Source organism: Emys orbicularis, chromosome 18 (genome assembly GCF_028017835.1).
Source record: "Emys orbicularis isolate rEmyOrb1 chromosome 18, rEmyOrb1.hap1, whole genome shotgun sequence".
Lineage (NCBI taxonomy): Eukaryota > Metazoa > Chordata > Testudines > Emydidae > Emys > Emys orbicularis.
In genome coordinates, this window is record NC_088700.1 from 21,135,993 (window position 1) to 21,157,123 (window position 21,131).

Here is a 21,131-nt window from a genome sequence, read left to right on the forward strand (position 1 = left end):
CAGCTGCCGCAGGGAAAGCAGCTGCTGCAGGCCAGGGCGAGGGTCGCTGAGCGGTGGGCCCGGCCGGTGGGGAGAAGCCTCCAGTGTCCATCCAGGCCAGTGCTCTGCCCTCAGGTCTCTGGGCCTTGCTGTGGCAGCTCCATGGCAGCTTCTGGTTGGGGCTGGAGGATCCAGGCGGCTAACAGCCTTGCCGACAGCTAACGCTGGATGACTGCCACTCAATGGAGGGCGGGGAGGGGCGGGGGCTCTGGGGCAAGGGGGAGTCAGCGGCTCCTAGGCTGGGGAGTTCGCTCCCCCCGGCTCCTCAGCAGAGAGTGTCCGTGTTGAAGGAGAGCTGAGCCTGCAGAGAGAAGAGCGGCAGGGGGGGTCACATGACAGCAGGGGGTCTCAGTGGTTCTGATCCGTGCAGGGTCTGCAACCCCCTCAAGCCCTGCTGGTGAAAGCAAGATGCCCCCACCCACCCAGCAGGGAATGGAGCTCTGGGAGTATTGCTCTGGTTCCTCTGAGCCCAGCATCCCTATCTGAGGCCAGCCCTGGGCACTGAGACCCAGCTGGCCTCCTGGAGAGCTTCTGAGACCTTCCCCCCTTGGCCCAATGGGCTGCGCAGGCCCAGAGGAGAAGCCAGACAGGAGAGCTCAGGGGCTGGGGAATGGGCATGTTAGGCCCAAGAAAATGGAGGATAGAACAGGTTGTTTGGCCAGCTTAGCCAAAGTTAGGCTAACAGTAGTTGCTGGGCCATTCCTGTCTCTCTGTAAAACCTGAGGACATGCTTGCTTGAGCTGCAGAGAACGAGATAAGGGGGGGGGGCGCATTCTTGTACCAGATGTGCTAGGAACAGTTTGTTTGGACATATGGAGACTTGCAGTCTCCACTCCCTGTTTCTGTTCTTCATCTGTTCTTAACTCCCTCCTTTCTCCTACTTTCTGGTGCATGACAACGAAGCTGATAAGAAGTTGCTGAGGCATCACGAATTGTTTGTAGTGCCAAAGAAGATAGATATGCATGAATATTAGAAGCTTTCTAACTCATAAAGGGGGGTTGGGTTGTTTGAACTATGACGCGACAGAACTGTCTATATAACCTCACTAGTTATTGTAATCGTGGCTGGTTCTCTCTGGAGACGGGCTGCTCTCTATTGTTGTGTGCACTCCTCAATAAAGAGCTTGCCACTGGACCTTGCTGGTGTTGCCTGTCTCTCTCTGCGGTCAGACAACGAACCTTGCCGTCTGGGTTCTGAGTCTCCGACAGGCATCTCCCTGAGAGCTCCAGGCAGGGACTTAGACAGCAGAGACTGCCTGAGCAGAATCCAGCACCCCGAGGGCTGGGTTCGGACCCTAATACCGCCGGGGCAGCCCCTCGGCTGCAGAGGAGTCTCGGCAGGTTCTGTCTGGTGCAACGGGCAGCAGAGTCTGGCCCAAACTTTGTTCTGGGATTGGCCGGCAAAATCCACTTTGGGGTCTTTGCTTCTTCCCTATTCCCCAGAGGAGGGCGATGCCCAGGGACTCCCCGTCATGCCCGAGAGCTCAGCGTTCGCCCTGCCCTGCGCAGGCACATGTAGGAGAGGGCGTGCTCTGCCCTGGGAAAGCTCTGCTGGATGTCTGGGGACAGGGCCCCCCTCACCCTCTCCTCCTCGAAGCTGATCAAGCCCTCGTCATCTGTCTCCAGGTCCTCGGGCTCCTCCACCACCAGGGCCCGCAGCTCGGTAGGGGCGGCGCGGGGCCGCAGCAGGCTCAGGATGTGCTCCAGCGGGGACTGGATCGAGCAGTTGGGGCTGGTCTCCTGCTGCTCCAGGTTGTCGCTTTGCTTCTTGGCAAAATTCACAAACACCTGGAAGAGCGAAGGTGAAAGCGCCGTTCTCCAGACAGGGCTCAGGAGATCCCACGCCCCACCCAGCAAAGGGGGGTGGTTTTCCGTCCCACCCTCCAACCTGTCTGCACATCCTGTGGGGCTGGAGTCAATCACCTCGGGGCTCTGCACTTTGACCCCCAGCTCCAGAGGAGATCAGCCCCACCACTGGGACTAGCTAAGGCCTGCCACATGCACCTGACATGCTCACAGACCGCAGCGCAGCCGGGGCCCGGGGCCACGGAAGGGCCCACCAGGGTGAAATGCCCAATGGAGGCCGGTGCTGGACAATAAACAGGCACGGCTCTGACCCCCACTAAATCCGGCTGTATCTAGTGCGTTCCTGCACTTACAATGGGTGGCCCCAGAGCAGGCCCTTTCCTAGAACCCCCGCCCAGACGGGGCATGTGCCCGGCCCCGCCCGGGTTGCCCCTTGCCCCCGGGACTCACGTTATCCAGCGTGGTCTGGCTGACGGAGTAATCCTCGATGCCCAGCACGTCCACCACCTGCTCCATCTTGCTGAAGACCTGGGCCAGCGAGATCTGCTCAGACTTGAGCTGGTACTGCACCTTGGTGTGGTGTCGCTCCTGTGGGAGTGGGACAGGTGTCAGGCTCGCCCCCGAGGCACTGGCCAGCTTCCCCGCCTGCCCCCGGACCCTGACCCCCTCCAGTCCCTCTGTGAAGCGAGAGCAGGGGTCCCCCATGTGAGGCCCAGCACTGCCCCACGGCTCCTGCCAGTGGCAAGAGACACTGCCAGTGTTCAGAGGGGGAAACCTACACAAATGCTTGGAAGCCCCTGATGTCCCCCACTCCTGCTGTATTTACCCCAGGGCTTGGCAGGCACCAAGGGGCAGCTCCTGGCCCTCCCTGGCCAGTCCATCTCTGTTCCTCTTGGACTCGGCCCCGCGTTTTGTGGTGACCCACTGGCCGTGGGTCGATCGCTGGGCAGGAGTCCGTGGGGAGGATAAAGGTGCGACTGCTTGCTCACTGGGGGAGCAGCTGGGGATGTGGTGGAAAGGGGTAATCACCCTGCCCCCCTTTGAGCTGGGACAGTTTGAGCTCAGGGACAGTGGGGGTGGGGGGCGGTGTGCTGCGTCCCATCTCTGACCCTGGCTGATACCAGACCCCTTTGTAAAGCACCAGATGGTGCAACGCTTGTGTCTTGTGGTGAAAGCACAAGACCCTGGCTAGTCCTGTCTGCCACCAGGCATAATGTGCGACCCCTTCTGCCGTGCCAGGCCTCAGCTTTCCACCCGGGCAATGAGGATAATGCCGCCAGGCGACCTCCCGGGGGCTGAATTCATTGAAGTGCTGTGGGATCCAGCCATGGATGCGGGAAGGACGAGGAAGGGTCATTATGGTGACACCCTGGCCCCGCTGCTGCCCCTACTGCTGAGCACTGAGGTTCCCGGCTGGCCTCATTGCACACACTGCGAGTCCAGAGACGTGGTGTCAGCCAAGGGCCAGGCCCCGGGAGCCCAGGTAACACTCAGCCCTGCCCTTCACGCCTGCAAAGGGAGGGAGAGGGGAAGCCGCACAGGAAGCCAGGGGCCTGCTGGGGCTCCAGCCAGGCCATCTCCTGGACCCTGATCCGGGGAGGGAGCGCTGCGGGGGGGGGGGGGGTCACCTTGAGGATGGCCTCGGGGAAGTTCCTGTTGAAGAACCGCACCACCTCCTTGACGCTGAGGCTGGACTTGGTCCGCACCGTGATCATGTAGCCATCTCCAAACCTGGGCAGGGCCGAAGACGCCACGTGAATCCACATCCCCCGAGAGGCCCAGCTGCAGCCCAAGCCCCCGCCCCGCCCAGCAGGGCACAAATCGGTGCCAGGGAGGAGCGTTTGCCCCAAGGAAGTTGTCCCTGCAACTCCTTGACTGGCAAGCTCTAGCTAGGGTGTCAACCAGCCTGGCCTTCCTCCCTGGGAGCCAACCATGCTGACCCTGCATCGACACTGGCTCGGGAGCAAGAACCAGGGCGCTGGGCGTGGCAGCAAGTTGGCAGATTATCACCCCTGGCCCGCGTGGGACCAGGGAAGCAGAATTCCAGCCTCTGGCTGCGCTGCTCAGCCCACTCCTGCCAGCCCACATCCCCACAACTTTGCCCACCCAGCTGCACTCACGTGCCTGACACCCATAAGGAGAGGGGGAGCCTTCCTCACGCCAGGGACTGGCACAGAGCATGCCAGCCGGGGAGCTGCTGGTACAGACGAGGCCAGAAATCCCGAGGCTACAGAAACATTATTCTCCTTAACCTCTGAGGCGAGGCCAAGAAGCAATGGGCTTAAATTGCAGCAAGGGCAGTTTAGGTTGGACATTAGGAAAAACGTCCTGTCAGGGTGGTTAAGCACTGGAATAAATGGCCAAGGGAGATTGTAAAATCTCTGTCATGGGAGGTGTTTAAGAGCAGGTTGGATAAATACCTGTCAGGGATGGTCTGGTTATTACATAGTCCTGCCAGGAGTGCAGGGGAGTGGACTAGACGACCTCTCGAGGTCCCTTCCAGCCCTACCATTCTAGGATTTATAAATTTACAGTGACACCAGCGATGGACGCTGCGCCATGACTCCCCCACCCTGATACCGCGGCAGCACTTCCCAGCCTCCTCCCTGGGGGGAAGAGGCTCTGCCCCAGGGCATGGGGGCCAGGCAGGTACTCTCCCCGCAGGCCTCTCTGCAGATGGATGGGGCTGTCCCCAGGGGCATGGGTGCCGGTCGGGTGCTCTCCCCGCAGGCCCCTCCCTCACCGGGGCAGGAATCTCTTACCTGTTTTTCAGGTGCTGGATGCTGCCGAGACACTTGAGCCGCCCGTTCACCATGATGGCCAGCCTGGTGCAGAGCGCCTCGCACTCCTCCATGCTGCGGGAGAGGAGGCAGAGATGAGCAGGGGCGGCCCGGCCTGGTTGTGCTGGGCGCAGGTCCCTGCTCTTTGGGTTCACGCGTCCCAGGGGCCAAGCCACTTGTACGGCCTGCACACGAGTCAGGGGGTGCCGCGTGGCAGGGCCCTGGGGTGCTATCGGTCCAGAAGGGGACACCTCAGATGTGAATGGGACCTGGGCTCTTTTGGGGCCCTGATGGCTTCCCTGCCATGGTGGCTGTGCTGCAGGGATGTGGGGTAGGGAACTGTGTCTTCTCACTGGGCACTGGTGCCCCTTCGCTTCCCCCACTGCATGCATCCAGCTAGGCTGGGCTGCTCTGCTCCATGGAGAGCTCTCCCGTGCTGGGTCCCACGTGGTGGGGTGGGGTGGACAGGAGGGGGCTGTCCCATCTCAGGCCGGTGGCCTGAGGCCTCACTAACCTGTGGGACGTCAGCACCACAGAGCGGCCCGTTTTGATGATGTCCAGGATGAGGTTCCACAGGAAGCGCCGGGCCTTGGGGTCCATGCCTGTCGTCGGCTCGTCCTTCCAGAAGGGAGAGAGGCTGAGGTCACCCACCCTGGCCTCCTGCACTGGGCCCAGTCTTTCCCCCTCCCTCCCCCCTCGCACTGGCACCTTCCCTCGCCCTTTATTCATTAGGATGATGTAATCACAGGGGCTCTCAACCTGTCTCTTTCTGAGCCCCCTCCCCACATGCTATAAAAATTCTATGGTCCCCCTGTGCCACCATAACTGGTTCTCTGCATATGAAAGCCAGGGCCAGTGTTAGGGGGTAGCAAGCAGGGCAATTGCCTGGGGCCTCAGGGCTCCCCACCAAGCTACATTGCTCAGGCTTTGGCTTCAGCCCACGGTGGCGGGGCTCAGGCCTGGGCTTCAACCCCATGTGGCAGGGTTTCAGCTTTCTCCCTGGGCCCCAGCTGGCCCTGCTCGGTGACCTCCCCCCCGAAACCTGGTGGAGAACCACTGAAGTATCAGGTGTATTACGGTAGCACCCAGGAGCCCCAGTCATGGAGCAGGATCACACTGTCCTAGCCACTGTCTCCCCCTCCTGCTCCCATCTCGATGGCTGCCCCTCAGCCCTGCTGCACACGGCTCCTGTCTGCTCCCCATTCCAGCCTCATGCCGGGATTGGGGTGTGTGGTGTAGACCCACCTCGCAGTCAGGGCACCCCCATCCCAGCTCACACCCCAGCACTGGCCTAGAGCCAGCGGCAGCAGGGCTGCAAGGGGAGCAAAGGCGCAGGAGAGCCCCTCTCTCAGCCAGGGGGTTGGCAGGGATGGCTGGATCCCATGGCTGGGTCTGTTTTACCAAAGGCAGCTAGCTGCCCTCCAACATTAGCTCAGCCCCAGGCACCTCCCATCCCAATGGCACGTCTGCCCCTTGAGCAGGAGCGAGGCGGACACGAATGGGAGAGCAGAGCCCGCTCCTCGGCTCACCCAGACGCCCCGGGCACAGAGCTGAGCCGCGTCCCTTCCCCCGGCCCGGGCCTGGCGCCACACTGCTCACCAGGAAGATGAAGGCAGGGAAGCCAATCAGGGCGATGGCCGTGGACAGCTTCCTCTTGTTGCCCCCGCTGTAGGTGCTGGCCGGCTTGTCGGCGTATTTGGTGAGCTCCAGCTTCTTCATCGCCCACTTCACCACCTGGAGGGGGGCACAGCGTGAGGGGGCTGTGGTTACCGGGCCCTGCTGGCGACAGCCTGCCTCCTGCGAGGGCCTAGCTACCATGGTAACGGGCCCTGGCCACAGTGCAAACAGGGACCAAGGTGTTCCTGGCTACAGGGCGAGGGGACGCGCGGGCACCGAGCTCCCTGCCTCGTGCAGTCCAGGCCTATTGTGGGCCCCAAATCTCAACACTATTAGAATCAGCTGATGTGGACCATCCTCCGTATTCCCACTGGCCCCTCCTTCCTAGCCCAAAAGCCACCCCGCAGAGAAAGTCAGAGCCATCGCTCCAGGGAGTCCCCAACCCCTCGAGGGGTACAAAGCGCAGGTGCTGGCACTCCCCGGGCTGGCCGAGTGGGCATGGCCCAGGCTGGGCTCCCATAGAACCACACATCTGGGGTGTGCATGTGTGTTCGTGCGCGTCTGCCCGGGGGGTGGGCGTGTTGCCAGGTAGGTTGTAAGGAGCCGTGCTGCTCACTCTGGAGAGGTTTTTATCCCAGGGCGGTGGGCAGGAGCTGATGGAGGCTTTGGTCTCCTCATAGTAGCTCAATGGCAAGAGGGGGATAAATTGGCCTCTGGCCTGTCAACCACCTGTTGACTTAAGCCCTGGTACTTGGTAGCCATGCCCCATGCCACTGGCAGACAGCCGGCACTGGCATTGAGAGCCCTTAGGAAGTACCAGCGGTGCAGTGCCAGGGGCTGTGGCTCCCCCAGTGTGACATGAAATGGCATTTCCAGAGCCAGTGGCACCAGAACCCCCAGCAACATCAAGACAGAGCCTCTCAGACCTGTGTCTAGGGGCTGTCGCAGCTGGGCCCCCTGTACCCAGCCCAGCATTGCCCTTCTCAGGCTGGGAGCAGGGGGCAACAGGACCTGGCCCGTGGCAGGGAGAGATCCTGCTGGTCGAGCAGCAGCCCTGGCTATGCATGGGGGGGCGGGGGTCACTGCAGCCCAGGGCATGATCACAGACCAAAGGGAGGAGGAAAGCTCTGACCTGCTAGTGCCCAGGATTTCCTGCTCTGGGAGGACTGGGAAGTTGGCCCTGTGTAATGACCTCTGACTCCCCCGCCTGAGGGCAGAAGCCCAGCCCAAATGGTTCCATTCTGCAAAGCCCCAGGGCTCCCCAAGGCCTTACCCTCTCCTCGTCCTTCCAGGGGATGCCACGCAGCCGGGTGTAGAGCTCCAGGTGCTCCTGCGCCGTGAGCTCGTCGAACAGCGCGTCAAACTGCGGGCAGTAGCCCAGGCTCTGCTGCACCTGGAGGAGCTCCTTCAGGATGCTACGGGGAGAGGAAGGATGGTGCAGTGGTGAGGGCACTAGCTCAGCACTTGGGAGATCTGGGTTCAAGTCCCTGCTCCACCACAGGCTTCCTGTGTGACTTTGGGCAAGTGCCTTCCCTGCTCCGTGCCTCAGTTTCCACATCAGTAAAAGGCAGCTGGTTGGGGTGGTTGACACGTGAGCAAAGCAGGCTACGTCTGTGATCGTTTTCTAGAGCTTTGCTACTGGACTGCCTCCTACTTTGGAAAACCCACATCCAGGGGCAGCCTGCGTTCCCCCACAGCAACACCACGGGCCAAGGTCACTGAAAGTTCCCGGGGGGATGGATTTGCTGCAGTGCGACTGGCTCCAAGGGCCCCTCCCAGGGCTGGCTGGACACTCCCCCGTAAGGCCCACCCACAGGCCGAGCTCCAGTCCCTTCCACCGCCCATCACACAGCGTAAGCCTCACCCGACCACGCCCCGTCTGCGGGTACCTGTGCCCGTTGATGAAGGCCTCCCCTCCGGTGGTGCTCTCGTCCCCAGTCAGCATCTTGAAGGTGGTGGTCTTCCCCGCCCCATTGACGCCCAGCAGCCCAAAGCACTCCCCGGGCCGCACGCCCACGCACAGACGGTCCACGGCCAGGATGCGCCCGATCTTGCGGGATTTGTACACCTGACCCGACAGGAACAAAGGGGCAGTTCACTGCCATGCCTGCGGCAGGCTAGGATCCCTGGCCGCGGAGGGCTCTGAACCCTGCAAGGCAAGGCGCTGGGCTCGCAACACACCGGCGCTGCCCATGCCAAAGGCGGGCAGAGGGCAAACGCGCCGGTCCCCCCAGCCAACAGCTGCACTCTGGAGGAGCTGGAGACCTGCCCCAGGCTCCAAACCCGACCCCCACAATGGTCACATGCATGTGGGTGCCATTCTCCTCTGGTCCTGGGGCATAGCGCCCCTCTCCCACCTGTGCCGGCTGGGGGATCTCCCGCCTGCCTGCCCCACGCTCACAGGGTAGGGTCACACACAGAGGTTGATGTCTCTGAGCTAACACAGCCAAACCTCTTAGCTGAAGCGGCACAGGCTCCTGGCTTCAGCTCCAGAGGGCCTGGGCTCAGTGACCCACAAAGGGGCATGGTACCAGGTCTACATCCCAGCGAGAGGCCCTGTCCTGTCCCAGGCCGAAGGGGGCCATTGGCAAGGACGGAGCTGCCCCTACCTTGGTGAGATTCTCAATCTTGAGCATGTCGTTGTCGGCATCGCCGCGCAGGACCCGGTGCCGTTCGTTGGCCACGTCGACGTCGTCCTCGATGGGCTTGTTGGAGACGGGCAGCCGCCTGCGGGAGTGGGAGATGGTGTGGGATGGGTCAGGGGAGCTGCGCTGTGTAGCCAGATAGACCACAAGGTCTGTGCTCCCTTCCTCCTCCCAGCAGAGGGGACTTGGGACCTCCACAAGGCAGCGTGGTCCAGTGAATGGAGCACAAGGCCAGGGCCCAGGAACCCCTGATTTCTAACCTTGCCTCTGTTCCAGCTTGCTAGATAACTGTATCCAGTCACCACCCACCACTGTGCCTCGGTTTCCCCACTGTAAAATGGAGCTGGTACCCCCCACCTCACAATGGCCCCTCTGGCAGTTTGATCTGCAGAGGAGTGACCCAGTTTGGAACAAATCTGTCCCTCTGGACCCAGGCTGAGCCATAAACTGCTCCTAGCCTCTGCCTGGCTGGGCAGGGGGTTACTAAGCAATGGTGGGATACGTGCCTCCCATCTGTCCTCTCTAGGGGCAGAGAGGCCATGACAGACTCCTCTCAGCCCTGCTTTGCAGACCCAGCAACTGGGATCATATGTTCTGCTTTTGAAGTGTGTGTGTGTGTGTCTGTCTGATCTGAACCCCAGGCAGGCCCCAGAACCTGTCCCTTGCCACCGACTGGGATGAATTCATAGCCCCTGGCTCTCCAGGGGGCGCCATCTTGTTCTGTGACCATGTCCCCGATCCAGCCTAGAGTCATGTCCGACACTCAGGGAGAACATGAAGGACACGGTGCGCAGAGCCTCCCATTGCCCCCCTGACCCTACCACTCACTGTGGTTTCCGGAGGAAGTTATATTGGCACATGATGGTGATGAAGAAACCTACGAAGCCTTCAATCGTCATGGCGACCAGGCCCCGGGTCACAATGTCCCACTCAAAGGGTGATTTCATTTTATCAAACTGCCCTGGGGGGAGCAAACGAAGAATTAACAAGGGATAAGATCAGATCAAGATAAGAGCATAGGACTTACCGCACTACGCCTGGGCCAAGCACCTATCTAGTATGGCATCCTGTCCCTGACAGTGACCAGTACTAGTGCTTCAGAGGAAGGCACAAACCCCCAGCAAATGCACTGTACTGGAGGGATGGGGGATTCCTTCCTGATCAACTTGTGCCCTGAAGCATGAGGATTGAGAGCACCAGTATTTTTTTTCCAAGATACCAATACAAGAGATTAACAAAGAGACAAGTCGTCTTAAACAAAGTAATCCTGGCAAACAGAGGAGCCCTCCTAATAATGCACGAGGAAGGAAATATTCACAGACAAAATCACCAGTGACTATACTGCTGAAATTTCCCTGTAGAAGGCCATTACAAATGCCTGTAATGATCTCAAACAACACCTAGCTTGTCGGCGCTGAGGCCCCGATCCTGCCAAGACATATACACATGCTTACCTGTGCACACCGAGTGGCTCCAGTGACATTAATGGACCAACGCGCAGGGAGTAAAGTTACGCATATGGGTAAATGCTTGTAGGGGCGGGGCTTTAGATCTTAAGCTCTTGGTCTGTGTATGGAGGATGCTGAGCAAAACGGGCCTCTGAGACATTATAATTAAATGCTACAGCGAGAAGCCCACCTCTTAGTACACTGTCCAGAACTAAGTTCAAAGAAAACCAAGGCGCAAGGAAAGCCAACGTTTCCAAACTGCTGCCTGATAGAAATACAGGGCTGCAGACTCTGTTAGGAACAGACATTTGTCCACTAGGTGGAAGATAACCAAAGGGAGAAGGAGGGTTTAACTAGGGTTACCATTCATCCGGATTCCCCCGGACATGTCCGGCTTTTAGAGTTAAAAATAGCGTCCGGGGGGAATTTGTAAATGTCCGGACTCCCCCCGCCCCGCCCCTGCAGAGCACGCGCTGCTGACAGGGCAGCCGGACGGATGGTGCCACTTACATGGGGCTCCGACAGCCAGAGAGAGCCCCTCCTCCACTTCCCCCTCCTCTCCCCTGCAGCTGAGAGCACTCCCTCCCTCCCTGCATTCGCAGATCACCAGCCGGCAGTCTGGAGCTCCTCCCCCTGCTCCTCCTCCCCGGCACGCTGGTCTGAGCGGCAGAGTAAGGGGGCCAGGGGGTCGGAGAAGGGGCAGGGAGGTTCTGGAGGGGGCAGTCAAGAGACGGGGGGGGGGGTCGGGCGTTGGGGAGGGGCTTTCTGGGGGTGGGGGTGTGGATAAGGTTTTGGGCAGTCAGGGTACAGGTAGGGGGTAGGATCCTGGGGGGGGCAGTTAGGGTGGGGGGGTCTCAGGAGGGGGCAGTTAGGGGACAAGGAACAGGGAGGCTTAGGTAGGGGGTGGGGTTCTGGAGGGCAGTTAGGAGCAGGGGTCCCAGGAGGGGTAGTCAGGGGACAAGGAGCGGGGGGGCTGTCAGGGGGCAGGGGTGGGGAGAGGGATCGGAGCAGTCAGGGGACAGGGAGCAGAGGGGTTTAGATGGGTCGGGAGTTCTGGGGGGGGGGCTGTCAGGGGGTGGGGAGTGGTTGGATGGGGCGTGGGAGTCCCGGGGGTCTGTCTGGGGGTGGGGGTGTGGATAAGGGTTGGGGCAGTCAGGGGGCAGGTAGGGGGTAGGGTCCTAGGGGGCCAGTTAGGATGGGGGGAGGGTCTCAGGAGGGGGCAGTCAGGGAACAAGGAGCAGGGAGGCTTCGGTAGGGGGTGGAGTCCTGGGGGGCAGTTGGGGCAGGGGTCCCAGGAGGGGGCAGTCAGGGGACAAGGAGCAGGGGGAGGGTTGGGGGTCCTGAGGGGGGCGGGAAGTGGGAGGGAGTGGAAGGGGCAGGGGCGGGGCTAGGGCAGGACTGGGGCGGGGCTCCTCCCGTCCTCTTTTTTGCTTGCTGAAATTTGGTAACCCTAGTTTAACTAACCACATTACATTACTGGAGTGGGACTGTGAAATGGAAAGATGTGGTTTCGCTATCAATTTTGCTTCACTTCTGGGATCGAGGCCACACAGCATTCTGGGTGATTTGTTGTCACCAGCGCTAGATCTAGACAGAACAATGCCTTTCCATCCGGACATCCTTCGCCAGTAAAGTCATCTTGCAACTTTACAATATCAACTACGTGGAAAATGCAAATTGTAAGTCCTTGGTTTTTTAAAGGATTTCTCAGCACCTTCTGGAGCAGACTCTAAGATGCCAGCAGCTCTGGAAGTAAATATGAAAGCGGTTTGGAAAGAGGTTTCCAGGGCCAAGTTCAAGAGACCCCAGTCAGACTGTGAGCTCCTTGGGACAGGGACTGTTTTCTGTTCTATGGCTGTACAGCGCCTAGCACAATGAGGTCCTGGACCTTGCACATGGTGCCTAGGTACCACGATAATACAAATAATAAATGACAGGAGGAAAAAAGTCTGTACGAATGGGTAGCGCTTCCCCAAAGTGACTTGCAGAAAGTCCAGTGATCACTAATAATAGAAACCGCCTCTCTGACACACTCAGTGGAACCCGGACAAAGCTTAAGTTGGGAAATTTAGGCTAGTTTCCTCTGGGCTACGCGATGCTAACAGTGAGCGAGACGGTCTGTACGGATACAGCCCTTGTGATTACACTGGGGTAGTGGCCAGGAGCCCTGGCCATGCCCCAGGGATTGTGCTAGGCGCTGCAGAAACACGGAACAATAAGATGTGTGGCAAGGCACCTGTCATAACTATAAAAGGAAGGGTAACAGCTCTCTGTGTACAGTACTAAAATCCCTCCTGGTCAGAGACTCTAAAATCCTTTTACCTGTAAAGGGTTAAGAAGCTCGGGTAACCTGGCTGACACCTGACCCAGAGGACCAATAAGGGGACAAGATACTTTCAAATCTTGGGGGGGGAAAGGCTTTTGTGTGTGTCCTTTGTTTGAGGGGTTGTTCGCTCTTGGGACTGAGAGGGACCAGACATCAATCCAGGTTCTCCCCATCTTTCTAAACAAGTCTCTCTTATTTCAAAATTGTAAGTAAAAGCCAGGCAAGGCGTCTTAGATTTACTTTGTTTTCTCAACTTGTAAATGTACCTTTTACTAAAGTGCTTATCTTGTTTGCTATACTTTGAACCTAAGACAGAGGGGATTCCTCTGAGCTCTTTAAGTTTGATTACCCTGTAAAGTTATTTTCCATACTGATTTTGCAGAGATGATTTTTACCTTTTGCTTTAATTAAAAGCCTTCTTTTTTAAAACCTGATTGATTTCTCCTTGTTTTAAGATCCAAAGGGGGTTTGGATCTGTATTCACCAGGAGTTGGTGAAAGGAAGGAGGGGGGAAGAGTCAATTTCTCCTTGTTTTAAGATCCAAAGGGGGTTTGGATCTGTATTCACCAGGAGTTGGTGAAAGGAAGGAGGGGGGAAGGGTCAATTTCTCCTTGTTTAAAATCCAAGGAGTTTGGATCTGTATTCACCAGGGAATTGGTGAAAGGTTTCTCAAGGCTTCCCAGGGAGGGAATCCATCGAGAATGGTGGCAGCGGGACCAGAGCTAAGCTGGTAGATAAGCTTAGCAGTTTTCATGCAGGCCCCTACATTTGTACCCTAAAGTTCAAAGTAGGGATACAGCCTTGACATGGTGGCACAGCGGTGGGATCGTTTTAAACCCAAAAGCCAGTAAGAGATTTTTTTTTCCTTCTAGCTGCTTGGAAAGCAGAGCTGAAGGTAGATGCATATCTTATCTCTCCTTGCCTGAAGGCAGAGGTGTTAAGTTTTTTTAACAAGGTCCTTTGTTAAGAGAACGGTTCAATAAGTGAGCAAACTTTGATCTAGTAAAGGTAATTTACAAGGTGAATTGTTTTTTTTTTTCTTTTTACATCCTCGGGAGTAGCTTGTTAGAAAGTCTCTGTTAACTCAGCAGCACTCAGCAGGAGCCTGAGCTAAGTACATCCCAGTTTCAGTCAACTGCAGAGGGGTGTGACCCAGCACAAGAAAACCAGGAAAATGACTACCAAAGAAGAAAAAGCTAAAGAGGAGGCCCACAAGAGAGCTATGGAGCTGAAAGAAAAAGAAATAGAGCTGAGAGACAGAGAAGAGAAAGCCAAAGAGGGGGCCCACAAGAGAGAGATGGAGCTGAGAGACAGAGAAGAGAAAGCCAAAGAGGAGGCCCACAAGAGAGAAATGGAGCTGGAAAAAGCCAAGCAGGAGGCCCATAAAAGAGAGATGGAGCTGAGAGAAAGAGAAGAAAAAGCCAAACAGGAGGCCCATAAAAGAGAGATGGAGCTGAAAGAAAAAGAGATGGAACTGGAAGCAGCAAGAACTAGGCAGGGTGCATCAGACCATCCTAACAACTCCTCTCCAGGTACCACTTCCCATCCCAGGAAATTCCCCACCTACAAGGCAGGCGATGATACTGAGGCCTTCTTAGAAAATTTTGAAAGGGCCTGCCTTGGATACGACATCCCTCCAACCCAGTACATGGTAGAGCTGAGGCCGCAGCTCAGTGGACCCTTAGCAGAGGTGGCGGCTGAAATGCCTAAGGAACACATGAACAGTTATGAACTTTTTAAAAACAAGGCCAGAATCAGAATGGGGCTAACACCTGAGCATGCCCGTTGGCGGTTCAGAGCCCTAAGGTGGAAACCTGATGTGTCATTTACCCGACATGCCTACCACATTGGGAAAAATTGGGATGCCTGGATATCAGGAGCAAATGTTAAATCTACGGAAGAGTTGCCCTTCCTATTGCAAATGGAGCAGTTTTTAGAGGGTGTTCCTGAGGAAATAGAAAGGTACATCCTAGATGGGAAGCCCAAAACTGTAACCGAGGCGGGGGAGATTGGAGCCAAATGGGTGGAGGTGACAGAAAAGAAAAAAGCTAGTAGCAGTTGGAGCGAATATCAGAAGGGGCAAACCGAAACAAAACCTTATCACCGGGGACAACCCAAGGCCCCACCCACATCCCAAGGGAAACCCCAGACGCCTTCTCACCCCACCACACCAGTCTCCATCAACCAACATCGCCCCGGTGATACCTTAGCAGGGCGATGTTTTAAATGTAATGAACTGGGGCACATAAAGGCTCACTGCCCCAAGAACCCCAACCGATTACAGTTCATTACACCCCAATCACACCAAAGAACCCCAGACCCAGATGCCTCTCTCATACCCTCGGAGCGAAGGGAAACCTTGAGAGTGGGCGGAAAGAAGGTTATCGCTTGGAGGGACACTGGGGCACAAGTGTCAACTATTCACCAATCCCTAGTGGACCCCAAACTCATCAACCCGGAGGCTACAGTGACAATTCAACCCTTCGTGTCACAGTCTGTAACCTTGCCTACAGCCCAGTTGCATGTCCAGTACAAGGGCTGGTCAGGAATGTGGACTTTTGCAGTCTATGACAATTATCCCATTCCCATGCTGCTGGGGGAAGACTTGGCCAACCATGTGAAGCTAGCCAAGAGGGTGGGAATAGTCACCCGCAGCCAGGCTAAGCAAGCTTTCACCCCCATCCCTGTTCCTGAGCCGTCCACCAGGACCCCGTCTGTGTTACCAGAGACCCAAACAAAGGTGGTGGAACCGGATCCCCTGCCAACGACTGCAACAGCCGTAGTGGATCCAATCCCAGAGACCCAGCCAAAGCCAGTCCCAAAACCGGAACTGGCAACGCAACCAGCACCAGAACCATTGTCAGCACTGAGTCCAGCGCTTGCAAGCCCGTCTACAACTCCAATGCCAGAGGACACCAGCGAGCCTGAACTGGCGGAAGCAGCAGATAACCTTACCCAAGAGGCTCAGCCAGAGCCTGAGATACCACATAGTGCACCAGCGAACAGCGGTTCACAGTCAATGGAAACAGCCCCAGCACCTGCATCGCTTCCAGAGGGACCAAGCCCCAGTCCACAGTCCAAGGAGGAACTGATGTCTCCAGCATCAAGGGAACAGTTCCAGGCCGAGCAGGAAGCAGATGACAGCCTTCAAAAAGCTTGGGAGGCGGCGCGGAGCACCCCACCGCCTCTCAGCTCTTCTAACCGATCCCGGTTTGTTGTAGAAAAAGGACTTTTATACAAGGAGACTCTTTCTGGTGGGCACCAGGAAGACTGGCATCCTCAAAGACAGCTGGTAGTTCCCACTAAGTATCGGGTAAAACTCTTGAGCTTAGCCCATGATCATCCCAGTGGCCATTCTGGGGTGAACAGAACCAAAGACCGGTTGGGGAAGTCCTTCCACTGGGAGGGAATGGGCAAGGACGTTGCTAATTATGTCCGGTCTTGTGAGGTGTGCCAACGAGTGGGAAAGCCCCAAGACCAGGTTAAAGCCCCTCTCCAGCCACTACCCATAATTGAGGTCCCATTTCAGCGAGTAGCTGTGGATATTCTGGGTCCTTTCCCAAAGAAGACACCCAGAGGAAAGCAGTACGTACTGACTTTCATGGATTTTGCTACCCGATGGCCGGAAGCTGTACCCTTAAGCAACACCAAGACTAAAAGTGTGTGCCAGGCATTAGCAGACATTTTTGCCAGGGTAGGGTGGCCCTCCGACATACTTACAGATTCGGGAACTAATTTCCTGGCAGGGAACATGAAAAACCTGTGGAAAGCTCATGGGGTGAATCACTTGGTTGCCACCCCTCATCACCATCAAACCAATGGTCTGGTGGAGAGGTTTAATGGAACTTTGGGGGCCATGATACGTAAATTCGTAAATGAACACTCCAATGATTGGGACCTAGTGTTGCAGCAGTTGCTTTTTGCCTACAGGGCTGTACCACATCCCAGTTTAGGGTTTTCACCATTTGAACTTGTGTATGGCCGCGAGGTTAAGGGGCCATTACAGTTGGTGAAGCAGCAATGGGAGGGGTTTACGCCTTCTCCAGGAACTAACATTCTAGACTTTGTAAGCAACCTACAAAACACCCTCCGACACTCTTTAGCCCTTGCTAAAGAAAACCTAAAGGATGCTCAGGAAGAGCAAAAGGCCTGGTATGATAAACATTCCAGAGAACGGTCCTTCAAAGTAGGAGACCAAGTCATGGTCTTAAAGGCGCTCCAGGCCCATAAAATGGAAGCGTCGTGGGAAGGACCATTCACGGTCCAGGAGCGCCTAGGAGCTGTTAACTATCTCATAGCCTCCCCCACCTCCAACATAAAGCCTAAGGTATACCATGTTAATTCTCTTAAGCCCTTTTATTCTAGAGAATTAAACGTTTGCCAGTTTACAGCCCAGGAAACTGATGACGCGGAGTGGCCTGCAGGTGTCTACTATGAAGGAAAAAGGAATGGTGGCGTGGAAGAGGTGAACCTCTCCACGACCCTGGGACGTCTGCAGCGACAGCAGATAAAGGAGCTGTGCACAAGCTTTGCACCGATTTTCTCAGCCACTCCAGGGCGGACCGAACGGGCATACCACTCCATTGACACAGGTAATGCTCACCCAATTAGAACCCCACCCTACCGGGAGTCACCTCATGCCCAAGCGGCTATACAAAGGGAGATCCAGGACATGCTACAGATGGGTATAATCCGCCCCTCTACCAGTGCATGGGCATCTCCAGTGGTTCTAGTTCCCAAACCAGATGGGGAAATACGCTTTTGCGTGGACTACCGTAAGCTAAATGCTGTAACTCGTCCTGACAACTATCCAATGCCACGCACAGATGAGCTATTGGAAAAATTGGGACATGCCCAATTCATCTCTACTTTAGACTTAACCAAAGGGTACTGGCAAGTACCACTAGATGAACCCGCTAAGGAAAGGTCAGCCTTCGTCACCCAGGCAGGGGTGTATGAATTCAATGTACTCCCTTTCGGGTTGCGAAATGCACCCGCCACCTTCCAAAGACTTGTAGATGGTCTCCTAGCAGGATTGGGAGAATCTGCAGTTGCCTACCTCGATGATGTGGCCATTTTTTCTGATTCATGGACAGAACACCTGGAGCACCTGAAAAAAGTCTTCGAGCGCATCCGGCAGGCAGGACTAACTGTTAAGGCTAAAAAGTGTCAAATAGGCCAAAACAGAGTGACGTACCTGGGGCACCAGGTGGGTCAAGGAACTATAAATCCCCTACAGGCCAAAGTGGATGCTATCCAAAAGTGGCCGGTTCCAAAGTCAAAGAAACAGGTCCAATCCTTCTTAGGCATGGCCGGATATTATAGGCGATTTGTACCACACTACAGCCAAATCGCCGCCCCGCTGACAGACCTAACCAGAAAGAAACAGCCAAATGCAGTTCAGTGGACTGATAAGTGTCAAAAGGCCTTTAACCAGCTTAAGGCAACACTCATGTCTGACCCTGTGCTAAGGGCCCCAGACTTTGACAAACCGTTCCTAGTAACCACAGATGCTTCCGAGCGAGGCGTGGGAGCAGTTTTAATGCAGGAAGGACCAGATCAAGAATTCCATCCTGTCGTGTTTCTCAGCAAGAAACTGTCTGAGAGGGAAAGCCACTGGTCAATCAGCGAAAAGGAATGCTACGCCATTGTGTACGCGCTGGAAAAGCTACGCCCATATGTTTGGGGACGGCGCTTCCAACTACAAACAGACCATGCTGCGCTACAGTGGCTTCATACCGCCAAGGGAAATAACAAAAAACTTCTTCGGTGGAGTTTAGCTCTCCAAGATTTTGATTTTGAAATACAACACATTTCGGGAGCTTCTAACAAAGTGGCTGATGCACTCTCCCGGGAAAGTTTCCCAGAGTTAACTGGTTAACAATTGTTTTTGGAATGAAACATATTGTTAGTTTTTATATAATCAGTAGTATGTCTAAAGGTACGTGTGTCTTATTAACTCTGTTTTCTCCTAGAGCTCCAGGAAAGAAATCACAGCCAGTGTGGAACCAAACGTCCAACACTATCTGTGATTTGGGGGGCGTGTCATAACTATAAAAGGAAGGGTAACAGCTCTCTGTGTACAGTACTAAAATCCCTCCTGGTCAGAGACTCTAAAATCCTTTTACCTGTAAAGGGTTAAGAAGCTCGGGTAACCTGGCTGACACCTGACCCAGAGGACCAATAAGGGGACAAGATACTTTCAAATCTTGGGGGGGGAAAGGCTTTTGTGTGTGTCCTTTGTTTGAGGGGTTGTTCGCTCTTGGGACTGAGAGGGACCAGACATCAATCCAGGTTCTCCCCATCTTTCTAAACAAGTCTCTCTTATTTCAAAATTGTAAGTAAAAGCCAGGCAAGGCGTCTTAGATTTACTTTGTTTTCTCAACTTGTAAATGTACCTTTTACTAAAGTGCTTATCTTGTTTGCTATACTTTGAACCTAAGACAGAGGGGATTCCTCTGAGCTCTTTAAGTTTGATTACCCTGTAAAGTTATTTTCCATACTGATTTTGCAGAGATGATTTTTACCTTTTGCTTTAATTAAAAGCCTTCTTTTTTAAAACCTGATTGATTTCTCCTTGTTTTAAGATCCAAAGGGGGTTTGGATCTGTATTCACCAGGAGTTGGTGAAAGGAAGGAGGGGGGAAGAGTCAATTTCTCCTTGTTTTAAGATCCAAAGGGGGTTTGGATCTGTATTCACCAGGAGTTGGTGAAAGGAAGGAGGGGGGAAGGGTCAATTTCTCCTTGTTTAAAATCCAAGGAGTTTGGATCTGTATTCACCAGGGAATTGGTGAAAGGTTTCTCAAGGCTTCCCAGGGAGGGAATCCATCGAGAATGGTGGCAGCGGGACCAGAGCTAAGCTGGTAGATAAGCTTAGCAGTTTTCATGCAGGCCCCTACATTTGTACCCTAAAGTTCAAAGTAGGGATACAGCCTTGACAGCACCTCTTTTCTCTGGGGATGGTGGCCTGAGGTAATCAGTCCCACTCAGGCAGGGTTTGCTTCCCCCCTTGGTTGCTCCCTTGGTTGAGTCTCCACGATAAGCCTGAGGGTAAGCCTAAGGGGTGCTCCTTCCCCACTCAAAAAGGGAAATAGTCCCACAGACCCTGCCCACACCTTTCCCTGCCTCCTCGTGGGGACAGGGTGTCTGTCCTGGGGTGTCAGCCCTTCTCCTAGCCGGCACTCGGGCTTGTCTGCTTCCCCGGTGGGAAGGAACACAGCCTCTCCTCCTGGAGAAGCTACTTCCCGGCTGCTACTGGCCTGGTAACAGCTGGTGTCTCCCTCTCTCCTCCCTTTCTCTCACTGGAGAAGGAGGTTTTAAAAGGTCTCAGGCAGCTCTTAATTGGATTCAGGTGTGTCTAATTAACCTGAGGTGACCCCTTCTCAGTTTGTAAGAAAAAGGGCCTTTAACAGTCTAGGGCTAACATATCTGCCTTCCATTGCTCTCTTGCAGCCGTCTGGCCTGACTTTAGCACAGATGGTACCTGCCCCGTTTACCCTCCATAGACTGCATCAGCTCTCACTTCCTCTCTCTACCACGCAAACCTGCCCGGCAGCCACGCTGGGTCCCAAGGACAGCCAGTGGGTAAGGTCAGTGACCTGCTGCCCCTTGCCGTGCCGTGCCGGAGCGAGGGCCTTACCGATCTTGGCGTAGTATTCGTTGATGTACTCGTTGTAGGCCATTTCCATCAGCCCGTGGCCCAGGTTGTAGTTGGGGAAGATGAGGAAGCAGCTCTTCAGGTAGCTGTTAACGACCTTCAGGTCCTGCCGAGGTGGGAGGAGGAGGCGATGACACACACCCCCAGACTGCCTTGTGCCCACCCCCGTAGAAGTGCCCCAGAGACCAAAGGCTTCAGCATGCAGAGCGAGGATCTCCTGCATGGCCTCTCTGACTCGGAGTCACACCGCTGGCACGCAGTCTGCACTACGGCCCACGCAGTGCGCGTGGCAGCATGCTCCTTCCCTCCCCCACCTGTCACAGGCTCCCTGCTATCCTGGCCGTTGGTTTGGTGGCCATGCTGACCGGGAAGATCACAGGGCTGGCCCACAGCAGTTCTAGCAGGGCTGAGGATGGCTGGGCTAGGCAGGACAGGGAAGGCTGGCCCTGCCCCTTTTTGGGGGCCCACAGGAGCACGTACCTTGTCGTGCTCGAAGAGCTGCAGCAGGAAGGTGGCGACAGTGGCCGTGATGCCAATGAAGAGGTTGATAACGATCAGGAAGACGTATGCTGAGCTGGGCACCTCGAACCAGAAGGAGGCTGGGTACATGATGGGGGTGATGGACCAGCTGGTGTAAACAGAACACCAAGGTGAGTGCATCATACACAGGCCCGAGCCCTGGCCCTGCCCACCCCATTCATACTAGGCCTAGTGAGTGACAGCCCCAAACTCTGGGTTCCTTGGCTCATTGGCTAGAAACACAGAGGAGCTTTAGCCAATCCTCAGCCAGCTCCTACCAGAGCAAATCAGAGCC

The 21,131-nt window shown here is 55.8% G+C and overlaps 1 protein-coding gene across 1 annotated transcript in view; it reads right to left on the reverse strand.

Annotated features, from left to right (window-relative positions):
- Positions 1–304: 304 nt before the first annotated feature.
- ABCA2 (ATP binding cassette subfamily A member 2) overlaps positions 305–21,131 on the reverse strand; it is a 62,779-nt gene continuing 41,952 nt past the window's right edge. Inside the window, exons 29-41 of the mRNA XM_065418938.1 lie at positions 20,798–20,945; positions 20,300–20,423; positions 9,716–9,848; positions 8,852–8,969; positions 8,132–8,310; positions 7,516–7,657; positions 6,225–6,359; positions 5,140–5,243; positions 4,608–4,700; positions 3,474–3,576; positions 2,296–2,433; positions 1,621–1,827; positions 305–340 (exon numbers count right to left, since the gene is read on the reverse strand). Coding sequence (XP_065275010.1) covers positions 305–340; positions 1,621–1,827; positions 2,296–2,433; positions 3,474–3,576; positions 4,608–4,700; positions 5,140–5,243; positions 6,225–6,359; positions 7,516–7,657; positions 8,132–8,310; positions 8,852–8,969; positions 9,716–9,848; positions 20,300–20,423; positions 20,798–20,945 — 1,660 coding nt within the window. The remainder of the gene's footprint in view (positions 341–1,620; positions 1,828–2,295; positions 2,434–3,473; positions 3,577–4,607; positions 4,701–5,139; positions 5,244–6,224; positions 6,360–7,515; positions 7,658–8,131; positions 8,311–8,851; positions 8,970–9,715; positions 9,849–20,299; positions 20,424–20,797; positions 20,946–21,131) is intronic.